The following is a 23,193-nucleotide window of genomic DNA, read 5'->3' as shown; positions in this document are numbered from 1 at the left end:
AATGTTCAGAATAAGGCTGATGAGGAAATTAATTAATTAATTAGTGACTGCTAGGAAATTGATATTCTGATATTCTTTGAGTTCATTTGGGAAACGGTAACTCGTTAAACTTTTCCCATGGTGCCCCAGGTTACTGAGTTAATGGTTACCTGATTAATTTAATCACATAATTATAAACATAGTTAATTATTCGATGAATAGCAGTCATCACATTAATAATACCAAAGTCACGACAATGTTCAGGAGTCTTATGGATTGGGGGTAGAAGCTGTTTAGAAGCCTCTTGGACCTAGACTTGGCGCTCCATGACTGCTTGCCGTGCGGTAGCAGAGAAAACAGTCTATGACTAGGATGGCTGGAGTCTTTGACAATTTTTAGGGCCTTCCTCTGACACCGCCTGGTATAGAGGTCCTGGATGGCAGGAAGCTTGGCCCCATAGTGATATACTGGGCCGTACGTACTACCCTCTGTAATGCCTTGCGGTCGGAGGCCGAGCAGTTGCTATACCAGGCAGTGATGCAACCAGTCAGGATGTTCTCGATGGTGTAGCAGTAGAACCTTGAAACTTCGGACTTCAACAGTATCTTGCATTACTCATCTCACATGTACAGTTGAAGTCGGAAGTTTACATACACTTAGGTTGGAGTCATTAAAACTCATTTTTCAACCACTCCACAAGTTTCTTGTTAACAAACTATAGTTTTGGCAAGTCGGTTAGGACATCTACTTTGTGCATGACACAAGTCATTTTTCCAACAATTGTTTAAAGACAGATTATTTCACTTATAATTCACTGTATCACAATTCCAGTGGGTCAGAAGTTTACATACACTAAGTTGACTGTGCCTTTAAACAGCTTGGAAAAATCCAGAAAATGATGTCATGGCTTTAGAAGCTTCTGATAGGCTAATTGACATAATTTGAGTCAATTGGAGGTGTACCTGTGGATGTATTTCAAGGCCTACCTTCATACTCTGCCTGACATCATGGGAAAATCCAAAGAAATCAGCCAAGACCTCAGAAAAAACATTGTAGACCTCCACAAGTCTGGTTCATCTTTGGGAGCAATTTCCAAATGCCTGAAGGTACCATGTTCATCTGTACAAACAATAGTACGCAAGTATAAACACCATAGGACAACGTTGCTGTCATACCACTCAGGAAGGAGAGGCATTCTGTCTCCTAGAGATGAACGTACTTGGGTGCAAAACGTGCAAATCGATCCCAGAACAACAGCAAAGGACCTTGTGAAGATGCTGGAGGAAACAGGTACAAAAGTATCTATATCCACAGTAAAACGAGTCCCATATTGAAATAACCTGAAAGGCCGCTCAGCAAGGAAGAAGCCACTGCTCCAAAACCACCATGAAAAAAGCCAGAATACGGTTTGCAACTGCACATGGGGACAAAGATCATATTTTTTGGAGAAATGTCCTCTGCTCTGATGAAACAAAAGTAGAACTGTTTGGCCATAATGACCATCATTATGTTGGAGAAAAAAGGGGGAGGCTTGCAAGCCGAAGAACACCATCCCAACCGTGAAGCACAGGGGTGGCAGCATCATGTTGTGTGTGTGCTTTGCTGCAGGAGAGACTGGTGCACTTCATAAAATGTATGGCTTCTTGAGGAAGGAAAATTATGTGGATATATTGAAGCAACATCTCAAGACATCAGTCAGGAAGTTAAATCTTGGTTGCAAATGCGTCTTCCAAATGGACAATGACCCCAAGCATACTTCCAAAGTTGTGGCAAAATGGCTTAAGGACAACAAAGTCAAGGTATTGGAGTGGCCATCACAAAGCCCTGACCTCAATCCCATAGAAAATCTGTGGTCAGACCTGAAAAAGTGTGTGCAAGCAAGGAGGCCTACAAACCTGACTCAGTTACACCAGCTCTGTCAGGAGGAATGGGCCAAAATTCAACCAACTTAAGGCAATGCTACCAAATACTAATTGAGTATGTAAACTTCTGACCCACTGGGAATGTGATGAAAGAAATAAAAGCTTAAATAAATAATTCTCTCTACTATTATTCTGACATTTCACATTCTTAAAATAAAGTGGTGATCCTAACTGACCTAAGACAGGGAATGTTTACTAGGATTAAATGTCAGGAATTGTGATAAACTGAGTTTAAATGTATTTGTCTAAGGTGTATGTAAACTTCCGACTTCCACTGTATATACTGTATTTTATACCATCTATTGCATCTTGCCTATGCCACTCTGTCATTGCTCATCCATATATTTATATGTGTATATTCTTATTCCATTATTTTACTTAGATTTGTGTGTATTAGGTAGTTGTTGTGGAATTGTTAGATATTGCTGAACTGTCGGAACTAGAAGCACTAGCATTTCGCTACACTCTCAATAACATCTGCTAACTATGTGTATGTGACCAATAAAATTTGATTTGATAAGAAGAAGAGATTTGCTTGGGCCAAGAAACACAAGCAATTGGTCTGATGAGTCCAAATTTGACATTTTTAGTTCCAACCGCCATGTCTTTGTGAGACGCAGAGTAGGTGAACGGATGATCTCCGCATGTGTGGTTCCCACCGTGAAGCATGGAGGAGGAGGCGTGATGGTGGGGGGGGTGTTCTGCTGGTGACACTGTCAGTGATTTATTTGCTACCACAGTATTCTGCAACGTTACGCCATCCCAGCTGGTTTGCGCTTAGTGGGACTATTTGTTTTTCAACAGAACACTGACCCAACACACCTCCAGGCTGTGTAAGGGCTATTTGACCAAGAAGGAGAGTGATGGAGTGCTGCATCAGATGACCTGGCCTCCACAATGACTTGACCTCAACCCAATTGAGATGGTTTGGGCTGAGTTGGACCGCCAAGTGAAGGAAAAGCAGCCAACAAGTGCTCAGCATATGTGGGAACTCCTTCAAGACTGTTGGAAAAGCATTCCAGGTGAAGCTGGATGAGAGAATGCCAAGATTGGGCAAAGGGTGGCTACTGAAGAATCTAAAATTTTAAATATATTTTGATTTGTTTAACACTTTTTTTGGTTACTACATGATTCCATATGTGTTATTTCATAGTTTTGATGCCTTCACTATTATTCTACAATGTAGAAAATAGTAAAAATAAAGAAAAACCCTTGAATGAGTAGATGTGTCCAAATTTTGACCGGTACTGTATATTTTTTTTACAATTGCAATAGCTAGATAGCACACTATCCACATTCCTCCTTTCCTCTCCTCCTTTCTTCTCCTCTCCCTGAAGTGTTTTTCTCTGCCGATCCCACAGGGGTCCACACAGTGATAGAAACACTCTGCCCAAGAAGGGACTCAGGTACCTACTGTAAGACCACTCAGGCACTGTCTGCCAAGCTTAGCACCGTCCCTCTCGCTTTCTGTCTCTTTCCCTTTCTCACAGCTTCAGCTCATGCAATGCTGGTGTTGTTGTTGTTGTTTATTTTGGCACGTGGCACAATTTTGTGTTGCGCTTCAGCATAAAGGCATGTCACCTGTCACCACTGTATGTGTAAAGTTGTCATGGTTTCACGTCATACGCACACCATTTTGGATTTCTGTTGACTGTCCGCTTGATTTGTGTGTTGCTCTCGGTTGAGGAAAAGTTCTTGTACATTATGTGAAATTTACTCGGGACATATTCATCAGTTGCTCTTGGTAAAAATACAATCACCATATGACGAATCAAATTCTGCCTGGTAAAGATGAAATCAGACTGTTAAAACCGCACCAGTTTGCACTCTACTCACGTAACCTTTACCCGTCAACCTTTAACCTCTGTGTTTGGCACTGCAGGTATGCCCCATCACCCCAGCTGCGAGGTCATGAGGAGGCTGCGCGTGATTGGCTGCGATCCCATTCGCAGGGTGGGCTGCAGGACTCGACCAGTAACTCTCCCTTCTCACCTGGATCCAGCCTCACCTCACCCTCCGGGACACGCTTCAACTTTGGACAGCTCGGTAGGACTTATAAACACCTTACAAGCCGCTGTTCTCGGTGTGTGTGTGTGTGTGTGTGTGTGTGTGTGTGTGTGTGTGTGTGTGTGTGTGTGTGTGTAAACTAACCTGTATAGTTGTGTCCCTTGCAGCGGGTAGCCCCACCACAGCTGCTCAGATAAACCTGGCCAGCCTCCGGAACAACAGTCTGACCAATCAGGACATCACATTTGACCCCTGTGGTGACACCCGCCTGAGGAACTCCTGCGTGTCATTGGACGAGAAGTCTCGCACCATGAGCCGCTCTGGTTCCTTCAGAGAGGGCTTTGAGGAGGGTGAGTAAAGAGAGAAGAGGGAGGGAGGGAAGCGACAAGATGGACAGATGATTACTCATGGTAAAATCTCAAATCCTTAGATGGACATGGCTCTCCTTTGTCCTTCCCAGGTGGTGGTGTCAACCACGGGGAGTGTGGACGGTAGCTACAGGGTTGGAGAGCCCTGGTCTAAAGAAATGATGTCAAATTAGGTTTTACGTTTCTCTCTCTCCCACCTGAAAGCATCTTGTGTATCGTGGGTTCCCCTGCATTCTTTCGACAGTTCTGGTTGCGCCTCAGGAAGACCTTGAGGAAGAACCTGGAGGGAGAGGAGACAAGAAAACAGTCTAAGACTCATGCGTCAGTGCTTTTGGCTCCTGACTGAATAGAGCTGCGTTGAATCAAGCAATGAGAGCAGCAACACACTCACGTGTGTGTGTGTGTGTGTGTGTGTGTGTGTGTGTAATACTTTGTGTGTGTGTGTAATACTTGTGTGTGTGTGTGTGTGTGTGTGTGTGTGTGTGTGTGTGTGTGTGTGTGTGTGTGTGTGTGTGTGTAATACTTTGTGTGTGTGTGTGTGTGTAATACTTGTGTGTGTGTGTGTGTGTAATACTTTGTGTGTGTGTGTGTGTGTGTGTGTGTGTGTGTGTGTGTGTGTGTGTGTGTGTGTGTGTGTGTGTGTGTAATACTTTGGTGCAGAAATACTTTGGTGCATGGGTCTCTATTGTGCACTATTACAGTGTAAAATCTCCACTATACTGGAACAGGGGGAGAGAGGTAGAGAATAAGAAACAGGGAACCTAGTTGTAAATGCCATCTGGATAAAGTGTACGTGATCTCATTAAGAATCCAGTCGATCCTCACACGCTCCCACCAAATATTATTATACAGGCCCTCCAGTGCCACTGTTTTATCCTCTGTTGTGCCCTTTCTCTTGCTCTCTCTTTTTGCTCCTCACTTCTCAATTCCCTTCTTCCTTCCGGGGTTTTAAAAAAAACGGAATAATTACAGGGTCTTTATAATCAAGAAACACGAGGACATGCAGGAAACCGTATGTTTGTTGAGAGTGTGTGTGTGTGTGTGTGTGTGTGTCTACCCATGGGATTGGATTACTGTGTGTGTGTGTCTGTGTTCATATTAGTTTGTTATGTGTGTGTGTGTGTGTTCATATGTTTTCCTGGCATAGTTACTTTAGTGTTATTGAATGTGGACTGGGACATAAACAGTATACCTGCACACTTTGTTTAAGTTTCCCTATGTTGAGATGACTACACTTACAAGCTGAGATGACTACACTTACAAGCCCCCCCCACACACACAGGATAAGTCAGTGATTTCATAGATCGCCAGATTAAAATGGAACTCTTCCTTGAATGGAACTGAATGAAACTTTCAGGACAGTTTGCCTACCATTACATAGGCGGGGCACCACCGTATTCCTTTAGGCCTTTTGCGCACCACCTGGAAAATAATCTAGGAAGAAACCCTTCTCATGCGTAGACCTACTTCCTGGTATCTTCTATGACATCATAGCCTAATCCTTCTCTATCTGATCCTATCCTTCTAGCCTGTAGACAGGAAACCACCGAATTAAATAGAACCCTATGATATGCAGGAAACGCTCTTACGGCATTGTGTCTGGACTTTGATGTTAAGATCAGAGACTGAGTTGTTAGCCAATAGGATAATACCCACTCCCATCATAACCCTGTACTGTACTGTGTGGAGGCTAGACACGCACACACGCACACACGCACACACAACACACACAGTAACCCGCTGTGTGTGGTAGCGTGATCTTTATAGGGCTGTTATTAGGACTTTCACCACCATGGCGGCTGGTCGAGTCAGGACAAGTGAGAGGAGGTGGATAATGGTAGGGTGACTGGTGGATGGAGCGAGGTGGGTGGTGGAAGATGGGATTTGCATCTTAGGGAGATTGTCGGGGCTCAAATGTATTATGGTGTGCAGTCGTTTTTCTACGTTAGATATCTTTCGCATTTTTTCTTATTTTGTTCACAGACATGCGGGTAAGTGTGAGTGAGTCTCTGGCGTGTGTGTGTGTGTGTTTACTACATCACCTGATGTAGTGTGTGTTGTTATGTACTGTACAGTTCTGAGGCCTCATCCCTCTGTCCTGTGGCTTTGTCTCTGCAGTTCACGGCTCCTCCCTGTCTCTGGTCTCCAGTACCTCCTCTATCTACTCTACGGTGAGTACAAATGGTTTAGATTTTTTTTTATATTAAAATTGTCATTGATTAAATATAGCTCCTAATGCTCTAATGGTAGAGCCGCCACTGCTCCACTAGTTTACTGCGTTACTGTATATGTAGCTATATGTTTATTCATGAGTTGTAGTAGTCAATGTTTAATACCACAATAATACCACATATAAAGACCCGACTCAGAAACGACCAGGCCAGGTGGTCTAATGTTGATGTTAGGAAAGCTCATCTTAAATCAGTTGTTGAAGGTATAAAGTCACCAGAGTCCTTTATATGAGACAGAGGAGTAGGATAGAGTTTCCTGCTTGAGACTGATCTAATGTCACTTTTGTGTTTCTCTTCCTATGGTTAACGTTAGGATTTGGCTATGGTAAGCTGATCCTAGATCTGTGCTTAGGGGGGAACTTTTATCCTTCACATGAGACAGAGGGGTGGCTGCTCTTACTCAGATCCGGCCAGTCACGCCCACACACACAGCCCAGCCAATCAGTAAAGGGTTTTTCTATTAGGGTGGCCCCTACCCATTGACAGGTACACGCCCCGTAGCAGGTGTAGAGGCGGGTCTGTGTGGAGAAAGAGAAAGAAAGGAAAAGAGAGCGACAGCTCTCAGACAAGGTGGAACTACAGAGCAGGTCTGTGGCAGATAACTCAGGAGAGAGAGGAGTTACAGAAGCTGTCAAGATGATGGCCACTTTATCCATGACAGGAACGGTCACCGCTTGGGACATACGCACGGTAGGGATGGGATGGAGAAGATATTCCAGTTTCAGACAGATTGGGGATTTGTTCATTTTCCACCACCATTTTGAATGTATTTTTTGTCATGAAGATAATGACGATTCGGTGAAAAGGATGATGATTCTATAGCAATTGTTGCTCCATCATGTGTTTTTTGATCAACTGCTATTGACTTGGGGCACAGCGCAAAAAAGATCTTCTCCTGTCAGTTTTGTTTTGTCTGGGATGAATACGAGAGACAGGTCTGTTTGTGTGTCTCAGATTGTTTGGCTATGCCCTCAATTTAGGCTTCAACCCCTAACCTTAACCATTAGGATGGAAATGCAAAACTGAACTTAGATCAGTGTCTAGGAGGCAACTGTGAATGACAGCTTTGTTTGTGTGTGTAGATGATGTGTTGACAGGTTGTACTTTGTTACCGCCCCCCTCACACTTCTTCAGGTGCGCGAGAGTGAAACAAAGTACACCCACACACACAGCTTTGTTTTTGTGAATTTTCTGGACTTTTTGGGGAGAAACATTTATTTTCAATAATAAAATAATGTTTCCCTTAACCCTAGCCTTAACCCCTAACCTTAACCCATAACCCTAACTCCTAACCTTAACCACTAAACCTAACCCTTAAGCCTAAAATAACTTTTTAACAAATTAAGGATATAAAAAATATGTGTTCTTGTTTTCCTGCCTTGTCAGAACATTCTGGCTACCTGATAAAGTAGGAAGACATGTAAACACACACACACACACACACACACACACACACACACACACACACACACACACACACACACACCATTATTAGCTCTAACAAGCAAACACATTACAGCTCCAGACAGACAGGCGGGACCAGGGGAAAAACCATTATTAATTGCAGGTTGTTATGTCACAATAACACGGCCACTACTAGTTTTTTTATTTGGGTTGACATCAGGGCTTGCCTAGCAACCGCCCACACGCTGCACAGCAAATCACAGGTAGACAATACAGAGATATGTAGGAGCAGAATAGGGTAGAATGGTATTTTGGTTTGAAAATGTACTGACTGGTTCTCTGTGTGAAGACTTTTAGCTGTACATGTAAAGGGGGGGGGTGTATTGTGTGTTATACTCTTTGTGATGGGTTGGTCTGTGTGTACGGGGTTTACATGCGTGTATGCTTGTGCCATTGTGTGTGTATACAGTTTATACTGTATGCGTGTAAGTGTCTGTGGGTATGAGGCCAATAATGTCTGCTTGTATGTATGCGGTTTCCCATAGCTCTCCTGTGTTACCATTGTTCAGAGTGGAGTGCAGGGAGACAATACCTCTCAGCAGAGAGACACACACACACACACACACACACACACACACACTCTGCCTCCTCCCACCAACACACTCTAAACACCTCCCAGGAGCATAGATCTCTGCTTTCCAGACCCATTACACCAGACATCTCTAATCACCATGTCTCTGTAACTTAGAAATCATCAGGGAGTTTGAACTAGATAAAATATACAGAGCCTGAAGACAGTGTTCTGGAGCCATGCTGGGCTGGTGTAGGCTGGTGTAGTCTGCTAGCCCCAGGTGCTGTAGAATTATAGTAACTATCACACCTCCCTCTTCCCTCCCGTTCAGGCCTGGCTGGAATAATGCTGCTTTCTTTCTTTCAGTCGATAGATCCATCTAATCATTCTCTCGTTTTGTTTTCACAGACCGAAGAGAAATCCCAGTCAGAGGTAAGACTTGAACTCCCGTTCACCTTTTTTGTAAAGAAATGCACTTTTTCCCCCTTTCTTCGTTCTCTCTTTCTTGTTTCTCTCTCTCTCTCTCTCTCTCTCTCTCTCTCTCTCGTCTCTGTGTTCATATGACATGCTGGAACATGGGGTGTATTCAGTATTGTATCTAGTTACACATGTATGTGTTGTGGGTGACCATGTGACATCAAGCTCTTGTTCCGGACACCTGCATACACCTGTGTGGTCCTTTATGAAGCCGTGACACGATGCTTCCTTTCCCTAACCTCTTTCTATCAGATGGTAGATTTCCCCCCTGGTATTGTCACACCTACAGAACTTTCTCAGCCTGTCAAACCTTCTCAGCCTGTTGTGTGTTTTGGTGGTGGTGTGTTTTGGTGATGTGTTTTTGATGTTTGATGTGTGTGTGTTTTTATTTTTTAGATCCGTAAGCTGCGTAGAGAGCTGGATGCCTCCCAGGAGAAAGTCTCGGCCCTGACGACACAGCTGAGTGCTAATGTAAGTACAACAGGAAGGAAACCTAACTCCACACACAGATGTGGAAACATGCGGCTACACAAACATACAGAAAGTAATGTGTAAACACCAAGGCTGTTGCGGTGACTTCCTTACATGGAAAAACGACTTGGAAACGCACAAAAGCACACTTTTGGCGAAAAATACATAAGTGTCGTCTCTACCTGCTGCTAGCAAGGAAAATGGCGGTGAAGAACAGCCTTATGACGCAGTTCTAAATGAGACTCGCAAAATGAACAAAAATCTCCAAGCGAAAAAGTGAAAAACAAAAAGTGTATACTCTTGACAACCAAGTTACAAACGCAGAAGAGAGGGTATCAATCTTGGAGGACAAGAACACCTGCCTAAACGACATCAAATAATGGAGACTGATCGAAAAAGACTTCAATACCAGGAAAATTACAGTCGGAGAAACACACTTCGGATCAGAGGGGTTCCTGAAATCCACATAAATACGGAGGATTGTGTGAAAGACGTTTAACGCAACATATTTGATAACACACCGGAGGATGTTAACGACATGACCATCGAGAGAACACATCGGACACCAATGACACTGCGCCCAGGACCAGCCCCACGCAATCCCCGGCCTATCCTGGTGAAATTCTTCCGATACACCGACGGGGAGAAGGTCTGGTTCAGGGCAAAAAAGCTCAGGACTTTTCACTCGAAAGGGACAAAGGTGGAGTTTTTCCCTGACTTTCCCAAGATTCAGGACAAGAGAAATGCGTTCACGGAGGTGAGGTATATGTGCATGAAACGTGGACTGAAATACTCGTTGCAATATCCCGCCGTGTTCTGGGTTACTATGAGAGGATCACTACGTCGTTTCACAGACCCAAAGGAGACAAAGAAGTGTGTCGCCGACGTCAATGAGGCCGAACAAATTGACTAGCGTGGTAGGCTATGTAAGATCCGCATGTAAGCGGTGGTTCATCACAGATGGACTACCATTTTTCTTTAAGGTGATAGGAGAATTTCCTATGTTGTGGGTAACAGTCTCATTGAGTGTTTATGCTGCGAATGCTGCCTATAATTGATCTTTCTGGTTTACAGTTGATATCATTATATTGCTAGATTAAGCAGGATTATAGTCCAAGCATATCATTCTGTTTTATGGTTATAGTGGGGATAAACATATCAATTATTTAAAGTTTTCACTCTTATAACAACAATAATGGGTCAATATAGGCCACAACAGGTGTGTTCGTGCCATGCGTGATGGGCACAACCCAAAGTGTTAGTTCTTATTTAATGTGATCATTATTATGACCTATACCGGTCTCCCTTTTGTGTTTGTTCTTTGCTTACATTCCTGCCTTTTGGAATTAGACAGTTCATCTATCAGTCTGCGTGAAAAAGGCTATCTCTTTATTCTTATTCTTGCGAGAATAATGATCAGGCTGTCTTTATGTTCAATGTTTTCGGTTGGATGTTTGTCATTTCTATGACATGTCATTTCAAAATGTATATGGTCATGCGCATATTTGGCGTTGGTAAAACGTTCGTATTCTGTTTGGAGCGTCAGCGCTCAGAAGCCCTCGAGACACTTCACACGGATGACGGGCTGGTTTAGGGGGGAGGGAGATTTTTATTTAGTATTTTCATTTTGGCTATCAACGCATTTAACTTTAATCGCATTTATATCAATGCAATATTCTAAGGCTCGTCACGTTTTGGTAATAATATATTTACAACCTTTCAGATACGATGACCAATGTGATTAAAGTTACGTTGTGGAAGTGAACGGATTAGGTTCATATTTAAAAAGACGAAAAACACTCAGACGTGATTATGGTCCAAGAGACCCACCTGCTGGAAAAGGATGCTCCTAGATTGGGAGACAGGTGGGTGGGCAGTGCTTACCGTAATACATTCAACCCCAAAAAAAGAGGTGTCTCTATTCTATTTATCAAAATTATACATGTTCAAGTGGAAAAAGAGTTGAAGGACAAAGAGGGACGAATCTTGATTTTACTTGTAAAGATTTAAGGACAAAATATAAAATTGGGAACTATTTCTACTCCGAATGAGGAGGACCCAGACTTCTTCCTTCAATTGAACAAAAATAATACTGGATTTTGGTGATTTTCCTCTGGTACTAGGGGGGAATTATAATCAGGTCCCTGATGCTTTTTTTAGACAAATCCAAAACTGATCTAACCAGGACCTCAAACTCAAGAAGCAATTAAAACAATGTGTAAAGATGCTGGTCGTCATGATATATGGAGATTGATCAATCCGCTCGAGATTACGCATTCTTTTCAAATAGGCACATTGTTTATTCACGCATCGACTACTTTCTGATCTCACACTCTCTCATAGATAAAGTGGGTGCTTGCAGTGTGGGCACGATAGCTATGACAGATCATGCACCCATTGTTCTGACTGTTGGAATAGGAGAAGAAAGAGAAAATGTAAATGTTGGCGAATGAACACCAGCCTCTTACAGGACAAGGTGTTTGGTGAATTCCTTAAAACACACATTACGATATTCTTTGAAACAAACAAACAATAGTGCGAAACAGGTATATGTCCTGGAAGCTTTTAAAGCTTACATACGCAGAGTAATTATACAACAATTAGCTACTATTAAGAAATTAGATAAACAGAAAATGTATAAACTTAAAACAGAGCTCAAAACACTGGAAAGGGAATATTGGTCCAATCCCAACAACATTTCTCTGGTAAATCGGACGAAAACCAAATACGAGCTGAATACTTTATTCAGTAATAAAGCTGAATATTCCCTGTACAGGCTAAAGCAGAGATGGTACGAATCAGGTGAAAAGGCAGGAAAACTGTTGGCCAGTCAAATGAAATCTAGAGAAAAACATCGGCAAGAAGGTAGAATCAGAAATAAGGTGGGCAAGCTGATTACCAATCATAAAGAAATGAGCAATATATTTCGAGACTTCTATCAGGAACTTTATACTTCAGACGGTCCTTTAGATATGCAGTTTCACTCAGGTTGAAACTGAGTGAAAAACATGGTTGTTGTGGATCTTTTTTCGAAGCCAAACCAAATGAAATCGACAATGCTGGTGATGATTATTTCAACGCATTTAAGACGTGGCATGTAGAACACATAGCCTAATAGCCTACCACATATTACGCACGGCAGAAAAACATTTAAAAAAAACATATTTAAGATGTCTTTGGAACATAATTGGTTTACTCCAAAATTAAATAAACTCTAGTAATTTCGTTTGAGTGTGGAATGTATTATTGGGCTTACTGGATGGACTGGTTACCTTATGCTATGCTCCAAACTTTATATCCATGAGCCTGGAAGAGAACATATAGGCCTAGGCAATGCTGTTGGTTCATTGATCGATTGTGCAGGGCAGCTTAAAGAGTATAGTTAGCCTACAATTATAGGGAATTTGTATTTGATTTTGAATAGCCTGGTAAAAGGGTCTTTTTTTTTATATTTTCATAATTAATAGGCTGCCACATTACCTTTAGCTACAGAATATGATGGTTGCCACTAAAAAGAGGATGATCACAGCTTTCTACTGCTACTATATAGTTGAAGTCGGAAGTTTACATACACCTTAGCCAAATACATTTAAACTCAGTTTTTCACAATTCCTGACATTTTAATCCTAGTACAAATTCCCTGTCTTAGGTCAGTTACGATCACCACTTTATTTTTAGAATGTGAAATGTCAGAATAATAGTAGAGAAGGATTTATTTCAGCTTTTATTTCTTTCATCACATTCCCAGTGGGTCAGAGGTTTACATGCACTCAATTAGTATTTGGTAGCATTGCCTTTAAATTGTTTAACTTGGGTCAAACGTTTCAGGTAGCCTTCCACAAGCTTCCCACAATAAGTTGGGTGAATTTTGGCCCATTCCTCCTGATAGAGGTGGTGTAACTGAGTCAGGTTTGTAGGCCTCCTTGCTCGCACACGCTTTTTCAGTTCTGCCCACAAATGTTCTATAGGACTAAGGTCAGGGCTTTGTGATGGCCACTCCAATACCTTGACTTTGTTGTCCTTATGCCATTTTGCCACAACTTTGGAAGTATGCTTGGGGTCATTGTCCATTTGGAAGACCCATTTGCAACCAAGCTTTAACTTCCTGACTGATGTCTTGAGATGTTGCTTCAAAATATCCACATCATTTTCCAGTCCCTCCTGCAGCAAAGCACCCCCACAACATAATGCTGCCACCCCGTGCTTCACGGTTGTACCTGTTTCCTCCAGCATCTTCACAAGGTCCTTTGCTGTTGTTCTGGGATTGATTTGCACTCTTTGCACCAAAGTCTCCTTCCTGAGCGGTATGACGGCTGCGTGGTCCCATGGTGTTTATATTTGCGTACTATTGTTTGTACAGATGAACCTGGTACCTTCAGGCGTTTGGAAATTGCTCCCAAGGATGAACCAGACTTGTGGAGGTCTCCAATTTGGTTGATTTCTTTGATTTTCCCATGATGTCAAGCAAGGAGGCACTGAGTTTGAAGGTAGGCCTTGAAATACATCCACAGGTACACCTCCAATTGACTCAAATTATGTCCATTAGCCTATCAGAAGCTTCGAAAGCCATGAAATAATCTGTCTTTAAACAATTGTTGGAAAAATTACTTGTGTCATGCACAAAGTAGATGTCCTAACCGACTTGCCAAAACTATAGTTTGTAAACAAGACATTTGTGGAGTGGTTGAAAACAAGTTTTAATGACTCCAACCTAAGTGTATGTAAACTTCCGACTTCAACTGTATATACTAGGCGGTGTCAGAGGAAGGCCTCTAAAAAAATTGTCAACGACTCCAGTCACCCAAATCATAGACTGTTCTCTCTGCTACCGCACGGCAAGCGGTACCAGAGCACCAAGTCTTGGTCTAAAGGCTCCTCAACAGCTTCTACCCCCAAGATTGCTGAACAATTAATCAAATGGCCACCCGGACTATTTACATTGACTCACGCTTTGTTTTTACACTGCTGCTACTCGCTGTTTATTATCTATGTATAGTAAATTTACCTCTACCTACCGGAACCCCCTGTATATAGCCTCGTTATTGTTATTTTGTTATTTTATTTAGTAAATATTTTTCTTAACTCTATTTCTTGGACTGCATTGTTGATTAAGGACTTGTAAGTAAGCATTTCACGGTAAGGTACACCTGTTGTATTCGGCGCATGTGACATACAGTTTGATTTGAAGACGCATATCTAGCTGCAAAGCCCCTCACGTGACGAGGGCAGCTCCGATACTTGAGTCGTGTGTCAGTCGGCACATCTGCTACACGCTAGTACACCAACCACCTCCCTGCATGTTCAGAGGTGTACATACGTTTTTATTGACCAGCGTGTAGTGCAGGGGTTAACTACACAGAGCATCCTAGACAGAGGAGATTAAACGTTCTTAGGTGATGAAGGTCTTCACACAGTTGTCTACAATTATTTTTATTTCGGGGGGGGGGGGTAAAAAGAGTGATGTCATGTTTTGGTTTCAGGCGAGGCCATTGTGGCTGTGTTAACCGTCAGTACACGTTCAATGAGAGCTTTTCTCACACTGCTCAAAGCCAGTCTTGTAGTCTATGTTTAGCTGCAGTATCTCAACTCATGGTTGTTCAAGGTCTCCGGCTCTACCTTCTCTCTTTTTTATCACAATTGGGAGAGGAGTCTATCGTCACCCAGATACCACTTCTCTCTGTCTCCCCACTGTCTCTCCGTCCCACGCATTCCCCTTCAACCCTCCACGCACTCTCTCTCCACCCACCCACCCAGACACTCTGTCTTAGTTCTTAGACGCTGGAGAGAATAGACACGGTTCATGTGTCGGGGAAAAGTGGTACTCAAGAGCCACGGAGTCAATGCTGTAGCTTTAGCATTGTTAGCATCCTGCCTCCCTAGCCATGGCGTCCAGCAGACCATACCCCAGAGCGGGCACAGAGGGCATCTGGCTCCCCCTGAACCACTACCCTTCCAGGAGGAGAATCCATCCGGCACCGCCACTCAGAGGGGACCTGGGAGACCCTGTCGACCAAAGCTCTAGTGTGGACACGTCTATTAGAGAGGTGTGAGAGGATTTAAGTCGGATTTAGAGGATTTCTGGTGCCGCCTTTTGAGACATTTTGAAGTTGTGCGACCGACAGAGTTGGTTATTATGATATGTAGCATTTGCTGTTTTTCGTTTTGTTTTTGCTTTGACTTCTAGTTTTTAACTGGAATGCAGGCTAATCAACGCACCGAATAAGCTGTTGGTTTTGAGATGTTGTAACTGTTGTTATTCGGGTAACTTGGCTTGGATTCCTGGCAGTTGCTTTTGTCTTATCTGCTGCTCGTTCTGTCCTTGAAGCAGGTCATCTGGGAGTGCAGCTACTGTTGCGCTCATCACTCTCATGCTTTGACAGTAACCGCTTCTGAAGGATCTTTGGCCATCCAATCTAAGTTGAACTATAACATAACCTCTTTTGAACCTATAAGTAGAATTATAAACTGGGTGGGTCGAACCCTGCATGCTGATTGGCTGACAGCCGTGATATATCAGACCGTATACCACGGGTATGACAAAACATTTATTTTTACTGCTCTAATTACGTTGGCAGCCAGTTTATAATAGCAATAAGACACCTCGGGGGTTTGTGATATATGGCCTATATACCACGGCTAAGGGCTGTGTTCAGAACAGCCCTTAGCTGTGGTATATTGGCCATATAACACTCCTCTGGCCTTATTGCTTAAGTATAGTTTGACATATTCTAACCTGTGTTATTTCCCTGTGCAGGCTCACCTGGTGGCAGCGTTTGAACAGAGCCTGGGTAACATGACCATCAGACTGAAGAGTCTCACTATGACCGCTGAGCACAAGGTGAGGCATGTCATAACATAACATCATTTAAGGCAGAATTGAATAATGTTCATCTCTGGCCTAGGAAAACCAAAATATAAAAATGTGATCACGTATATGAATTTTAGATGCGTGACTGTTAGTTGCATGTTGTTGTAATGTTCTAAATGTGTTTTCCCTGCAGGACTGTGAGCTGAACGAGCTGAGGAAGAACATTGAGCTGCTGAAGAAACAGAACAACGTGGCCCAGGCAGCCATCAACGGAGTCATCAACACACCTGAATTCACCTGCAAACAGAACAGGACGGGTAAGGAGAACCGAACCACAACCATAGCAATAACACCAACAACCTCTTAGAGTACCTTAAAGGTACAGTAGACTCAGATAAATGATGTTTCCACGAGCAGCACCACAGTTCCACTATATATACAAAAGTATGTGGACACCTCTTCAAATTAGTGGATTCGGCTAATTCAGTCACTCCCGTTTCTGACAGTTGTATAAAATTGAGCACACAACCATGCAATCTCCATAGACAAACATTGTCAGTAGAAGAAGCCCAAACATATAATATTTGACTACAACATAATATTTTCAAACCGAGCTTACATTTGTATACGATCACAGATACAGTGCATTCGGAAAGTATTCAGACCCCTTGACTTTTTCCTCATCAATCTACACACAATACCCCATAATGACAATGCAAAAACTGGTTTTTAGAAATTTTTGCAAAGTTATTACAAATAAAAAGCTGAAATATCACATTTAAATAGTATTCAGACCCTTTACTCAGTACTTTGTTGAAGCACCTTTGGCAGCGATTACAGCCTCGAGTCTTCTTGGGTATGACACTACAAGCTTGGCACACCTGTATTTGGGGAGTTTCTCCCATTCTTCTCTGCAGATTCTGTCAAGCTCTGTCAGGTTGGATGGGGAGTGTCGCTGCACAGCTATTTTCAGGTCTCTCCAGAGATGTTCGATCGGGTTCAAGACCAGGGTCTGGCTGGGCCACTCAAGGACATTCAGACACTTGTCCCAAAGCCACTCCTACGTTGTCTTGGCTGTGTGCTTATGGTCGTTGTCCTGTTGCAAGGTGAACCGTCGCCCCAGTCTGAGGTCCTGAGCGCTCTGGAGCAGGTTTTCATCAAGGATCTCTGTGTATTATGCTTTATTCATCTTTCCCTTGATCCTGACTAGTCTCCCAGTCCCTGCTGCTGAAAATCATCCCCACAGCTTGATGCTGCAACCACCATGCTTCACTGTAGGGATGGTACCAGGTTTCCTCCAGATGTGACGCTTGGCATTCAGGCCAAAGAGTTTAATCTTGGTTTCATCAGATCAGAGAATCTTGTTTCTCATGGTCTGAGAGTGCTTTAGGTGCCTTTTGGCAAACTCCAAATGTGCTGAGGAGTGGCTTCCGTCTGGCCACTCTACCATAAAGGCCAGATTGGTGGAGTGCTCCAGAGATGATTGTCCTTCTGGAAGGTTCTCCCATCTCCACAGAGGAACTCTGGAGCTCCTTCAGAGTGACCATCGGGTTCTTGGTAAACTCCCTGATCAAGGCCCTTCTCCCCCGATTGCTATGTTTGGCCGGGTGGCCAGCCTTTCCAAATCATGTCCAATCAATTGAATTGACAACAGGTGGACTCCAATCAAGTTGTGGAAGCATCTCAAGGATGATCAATGGAAACAGGATGCACCTGAGCTCAACTTCGAGTCTCAAAGCAAAGGGTCTGAATACTAATGTAAATAAAGTATCCGTTTTTTTTATTTTTTAATACATTTGCAAAAAAAAATCTAAAAACCTGTTTCGCTTTGTCATTATGGGGTATTGTGTGTAGATTGAGGAGGAAAAATATTTATTTCATCCATTTTAGAATAAGGCTGTAACGTAATAAAATGTGGGAAAAGTAAAGGGGTCTGAATACTTTCCGGATCCTCTGTATCTCTCTATTATACGTGGGAATACTTTAAAACAGATTTCCAAAATGAAAATCACTTGGAGATGATTTTCTGCTACTGTATTTATACAGTCTTTTATGTCCCAAACTTGCTCAGAAAACTTGGGGGGGCCAAATAAAATGACCCGCGTCCCACCAGTTAGGGAACCCTGCACTATGCTCTTTATTTTATACATCTACGTCATATCACTGACTCTACCTTGAAGCTTACACCTGGCAAGAGAAAAAGGTGAACTTACAGACTTCCCCCAATGCTGTGACACTGTATTATTTCTGAGTATTTAAAACAAGTCTCTGTCTGTCAACCTCCCTCCTCTCCTCCCCTCTTTCTCAGGTTCTTTCTCAGGTGGTGGTGGCAGTAATGGCAGCCCCCTGCAGCTGCAGCAGCAGCAGCCAGACCTACGGATGAGGAGACAGCACTCGTCAGACAGCGTCAGCAGCGTTGCCAGTGCAACCAGCCACTCCAGTGTGGGATCCAACATGGACGCCGACGCTAAGAACAAGAAGAAGAGCAAGAAGAACTGGGTATGTACTTTCGCAGACACGCACACGCGCACGTTACACACGCTCGCACGCACACAGACACGCACACTGGAACTGAGTATGATCACTCACAAACACACAACAAACAACACACACAAACATATCTTACTCCAAATGAAATCTAACAGCTTGTATTTAGGTTTGTCTCTGTCTCACTTGTTTCGTCTCTCTATATATGTATTCATGTGTTTGTAACTCACACTCTGGGGTCTCTTTCTCAGGCATCTTGCACAGGGGCCAAGGGGAATGCAATGCAATTAGCTACCCTTGTAGACTCAGTTACTGTTAAAAGAAATAGTGTACTGTATAGGGAATAGTGTGTAATATGGTATGTTACCTAGATCTACAATTGTAGAGGTTTTGTGAAATAGAGAAACGCAGAACATATTCGAATATTTTCCATTTCCTGTTGATACAGGAAGTTAACGTTGTTCCATTTCTTGTTGTGTTCCCTCTTGCTCCTTGTTGCTGACAGATCGTGTCTTGCACAGGAGGACAGTTTGAAGATGATGATGTATGCATCCTATTTGTGTTTAGGTTACTATAGACGCTTTTAGGCTGTGTGCCTTTATGTTGATATCTGTAGGCAACAAAATCGTGATCAACCTGAAAGCTTTCGTGCCAAGTAATTGTATGTGTACCGCTTCAAAGATGCTAGATGGAAACAGCCACGCTTGAGACTCTAAAGATACTACTAGACTCTGTTTTGTTGCCTACATCTACAGTATCTTGATAAGCTGATTGTTGCTCTAAGAGCTGCTTTCATACCCAGTGTGTCACTGCTGTAGTGTCTGTAGCAAATCTATCTCCTAGTCGATCCTCCTGACTTGGGCTCAATTCCAATAACATTTCAGAAATTGTATTACATTCCAATAGAGGAATTTGGTTTCCAACAGGATTTGAAATGGAATTGAGCCCCACTCTAATTGCTTCATTGTATTGGCTGCTATTGAACCTGTCTAGACCCTAGTCATTTGTGTTCCTATCCTCTTTTGCCATAGATGCAATATCATTGAAGTGACCCTGTCTAAAGCTGGCTTTAGCTTTGAATTTTCTCTATGTATAGCTCTATAGATTTATCATAGAATGCTCCTGTCCCAATCCCAATCCACTTTGTGTAGACGGGTATACTCTCTATAGGCAGTTTCAACAAGCGAAAGTCACGTGACACGTTTAAGATCTAGAGATAATAAGCTCTTCTCAGAGAGCCCATGGTTCTCACGTGTTTTTTTGCACAGGCCATAGGTGGTCCGTTGATCATTTGCGGATTGGAAAAGCCATATGTGGCAGGGTGTAGTATGTAGGGTGTATGTGGGCTGTCTGTGAGGAATCATGGTAAGAAGGGTAGTGGACCGTAAATGAGCCACCTACTAGAAGGACATCAGTCTGCACCAGTGTGGGTTGAAGCAAATGGATTCAGTATCTTCTGGTGCAGGACAGTTGTATTCCTATTCGAGTGCGTACATTCTATTTTAATCGCCTTCCATTCTGTACCCTGTTCAGAGATTCTCATGATACAAGTTCTAGATGTGTAGATTGCGCTCCCGATTCCTAAGGTTTTACTTTTGGGATGCCTTAGAGCATTTACCACTGTACACTTTCTGTAGCCTCCACTGAACGCTGGCTATGTCCCTACCACTAACACGCTCACACGCTCCCCACTGAACCTCTGCTGTTTTGTGTCTCTCTCTCTCTCTCTGTCTTCCTCTGTGCTATCGCTTCATATGGCAGGTCTATGAGGTAAGAGTGGACAAAAATATGAAAAAACGAAAGGCAGCTTAACCTCAAGCTAACCTTAACCTAACCCCCTGCACTCTGTAGGTTACTAACACAATCCCTCTTCTTCCTCTCCTGTCCTCAATCATCCCTCTGCTTTCCTCTCCAGTTGTGTTCTTCATCCTGATTCCTTTCCTGATGTGACTTTGAGTCTGCTCTGAAACAAAAACGTAATATAAGGCTCAATTCTAATGCAACCATTTCACGGTAACCGTGTAGCAAACATACTATACCATTTTAGCTGTACATTAAAGTTACATGAAACTGGTAGTCTCCACAACAGCCTTAGGTGCTCTTTTCTAGTCCTATTCACTGCAGCGTAGATATTTCTCTCTACAGTCTACAGTGCATTATACAGTTATATACACACACAGTAGGTGAGGTTAGTGGACTGGAAGTCTGTAAACACACACACACACACACACACACACACACAAACAATAACCACCTGACAATCATTCATTTGTGTTTAGAGCATAAGCTCAAGTCACGGCCTCCCTATAGCACTAGTCCTTTCCCTTTGCCTCTCCTTCCCTTCTCTCTTTTCTTGATCTATCTCTCACTTACTCAGGCACTCCCCTCACAGCTGCCTTCCTCCGCTTTCCTCCAGCTTTCCCTTGCTCCCCGTCTGTTTTGGGAGTGTATCCTCACACTCCTCTCTCTCTCACACACCCACACGCACGCATACACTCACCCTCCCCTCCTCTCTGTCTCTCTCCCGCCTGCAGTTGCGGAGCTCCTTCAAGCAGGCGTTCAGCAAGAAGAAGTCTCCCAAGTCCGCCTCGTCCCACTCTGACATAGAGGAGATGACAGACTCCTCCCTCCCCTCCTCCCCCAAACACCCCCACAACGGATCCACAACGTCCAGCCACATGCTCAGGAACTCGCAATCCAACTCGCTGTACGTATACGGTGTGCTGAGAGAGAGAGAGAGAGAGAGAGAGAGAGAGAGAGACGAGAGAGAGAGAAACAAGAGAGAGAGAAACAAGAAAGAGAGAGAGAGAGAGAAACAAGAAAGAGAGAGAGAGAGAGAGAGAGAGAAAAAAAAAAGTTATATCAATGAGCATCTGTGTGTAGGCTGTCGGACTGTCTGGACGGTGAGGCGGAGACGGTGATGCAGCTCCGCAGCGAGCTCAGGGAGAAGGAGATGAAGCTGACGGACATACGCCTTGAGGCTCTCAGCTCGGCCCATCAGCTGGACCAGCTCAGAGAGGCCATGAACCACATGCAGGTAACACACCCACACACGGTGAAACGTACGCGCACACGCACGCACACACTGTTTTGTGGACCGACTGTTGCTATGTCTTCGGGTGTTTTCTCTCAGGGGGAGATAGAGAAACTGAAGGCAGAGAATGACCGTCTGAAGCTGGAGAGTACGGGGAGCGACAGAGCCCCCTCCCAGGCCTCCGTTTCCTCCTCGCCCCCTCACCATACACACACCCCTACACCAGGGCCTGGCCTGTGCCAGCACAGCATCAACCTCACCGAGTCCACCAGCCTGGGTGAGAACGACATGTTTTGATGTGGTATCTGTACAGTTGACTAAATGTGTGAGCATGTGTTTTAAGTGCGTGTACGTCTGTATTTGTGTTTGGGTAGGATTGCCTTTGAGAGTGTGTTAGTCTGATTGTGTATTTTTTTTGAATGGGTGTATGTATGAGTCTGACTCTTCTCTCCCTCTGTCCTCTCAGACATGTTGTTGGATGATACAGTGGGGGATGGAGTGATGAGGAAAGAGGGACGACATGTGAAGATAGTGGTCAGCCTGGATGAGGACCTCTCCCAGGAGGCCAGGGCTCGCCACTTCCTGATTGGCTGTATCGGTGTGAGTGGTAAAACCAAGTGGGACATCTTGGATGGGGTGGTCCGCCGCCTCTTCAAGGTAAACACGTGAATGAATTACTTAATTCGTGAATAAAGGCTTCATTAAGAAAAGGACTGTAAAAACTGTTAAATCTCTGTGGATTGATGAGGAATTGAAAAATGGTATGGTTGAGAGGGATGAGGCAAAAGGAATGGCAAATAAGTCTGGCCGCACAACCGATTGGCAAACGTACTGCAAATTGAAAAATCATGTGACTAAACTGAATAAAAAGAAGAAGAAACTACAATATGAAACAAAGATAAATGAAATAAAGAATGATAGTAAAAAGCTTTGGAGCACCTTCCATCATTCATTGAATCAGATGGCTCATTCATCACAAAACCAACTGATATTGCCAACTACTTTAATGATTTTTTGAAACTTAAGCATGACATGCCAGCAACAAACGCTGACACTACACATCAAAGTATATCTGACCAAATTTTGAAAGACAAGCATTGTAATTTTGTATTCCGTAAAGTGTGTGTGGAAGAGTTAAAAAAATTAGTTGTCTATCAACAATGACAAGCCACCAGGGTCTGACAACTTGGATGGAAAATTACTGAGGATGATAGCGGACGATATTGCCACTCCTATCTGCCATATTTTCAATTTAAGCCTACTAGAATGTTTTTGCCCCCAGGCTTGGAGGGAAGCAAAAGTTATTCCGCTAGCTAAGAATAGTAAAGCCCCCTTCTGTCACATAGGGCGGCGCACAATTGGCCCAGCGTTGTCCGGGTTAGGGTTTGTCCGGTGTAGGCCGTCATTGTAAATAAGAATTTGTTCTTAACTGAC

At 43.4% G+C, this 23,193-nt stretch overlaps 1 protein-coding gene across 10 annotated transcripts in view; it reads left to right on the top strand.

Moving 5' to 3' along the window:
* The window catches only part of LOC106587075 (neuron navigator 2), a 332,866-nt gene that overhangs the window by 301,575 nt on the left and 8,098 nt on the right, over positions 1 to 23,193 (top strand). For 7 of the 10 annotated variants that reach the window (XM_014175004.2, XM_014174998.2, XM_014174997.2 and 4 more), the window contains 14 exons: positions 3,263 to 3,307; positions 3,784 to 3,947; positions 4,076 to 4,258; positions 6,395 to 6,447; positions 8,891 to 8,914; positions 9,356 to 9,430; positions 16,185 to 16,268; positions 16,432 to 16,555; positions 18,547 to 18,737; positions 20,487 to 20,495; positions 21,260 to 21,432; positions 21,609 to 21,762; positions 21,859 to 22,036; positions 22,226 to 22,416. In XM_014175004.2, coding sequence (XP_014030479.2) covers positions 3,263 to 3,307; positions 3,784 to 3,947; positions 4,076 to 4,258; positions 6,395 to 6,447; positions 8,891 to 8,914; positions 9,356 to 9,430; positions 16,185 to 16,268; positions 16,432 to 16,555; positions 18,547 to 18,737; positions 20,487 to 20,495; positions 21,260 to 21,432; positions 21,609 to 21,762; positions 21,859 to 22,036; positions 22,226 to 22,416 — 1,648 coding nt within the window. The remainder of the gene's footprint in view (positions 1 to 3,262; positions 3,308 to 3,783; positions 3,948 to 4,075; positions 4,259 to 6,394; positions 6,448 to 8,890; positions 8,915 to 9,355; positions 9,431 to 16,184; positions 16,269 to 16,431; positions 16,556 to 18,546; positions 18,738 to 20,486; positions 20,496 to 21,259; positions 21,433 to 21,608; positions 21,763 to 21,858; positions 22,037 to 22,225; positions 22,417 to 23,193) is intronic. The other 3 variants (XM_045708752.1, XM_014174999.2, XM_014175003.2) reach the window with 2 other exon arrangements.

Source organism: Salmo salar, chromosome ssa26, assembly GCF_905237065.1.
Source record: "Salmo salar chromosome ssa26, Ssal_v3.1, whole genome shotgun sequence".
NCBI lineage: Eukaryota > Metazoa > Chordata > Actinopteri > Salmoniformes > Salmonidae > Salmo > Salmo salar.
Note: the sequence above shows the minus strand (reverse complement) of the source record. Positions and strands in the feature narration are given on the sequence as shown.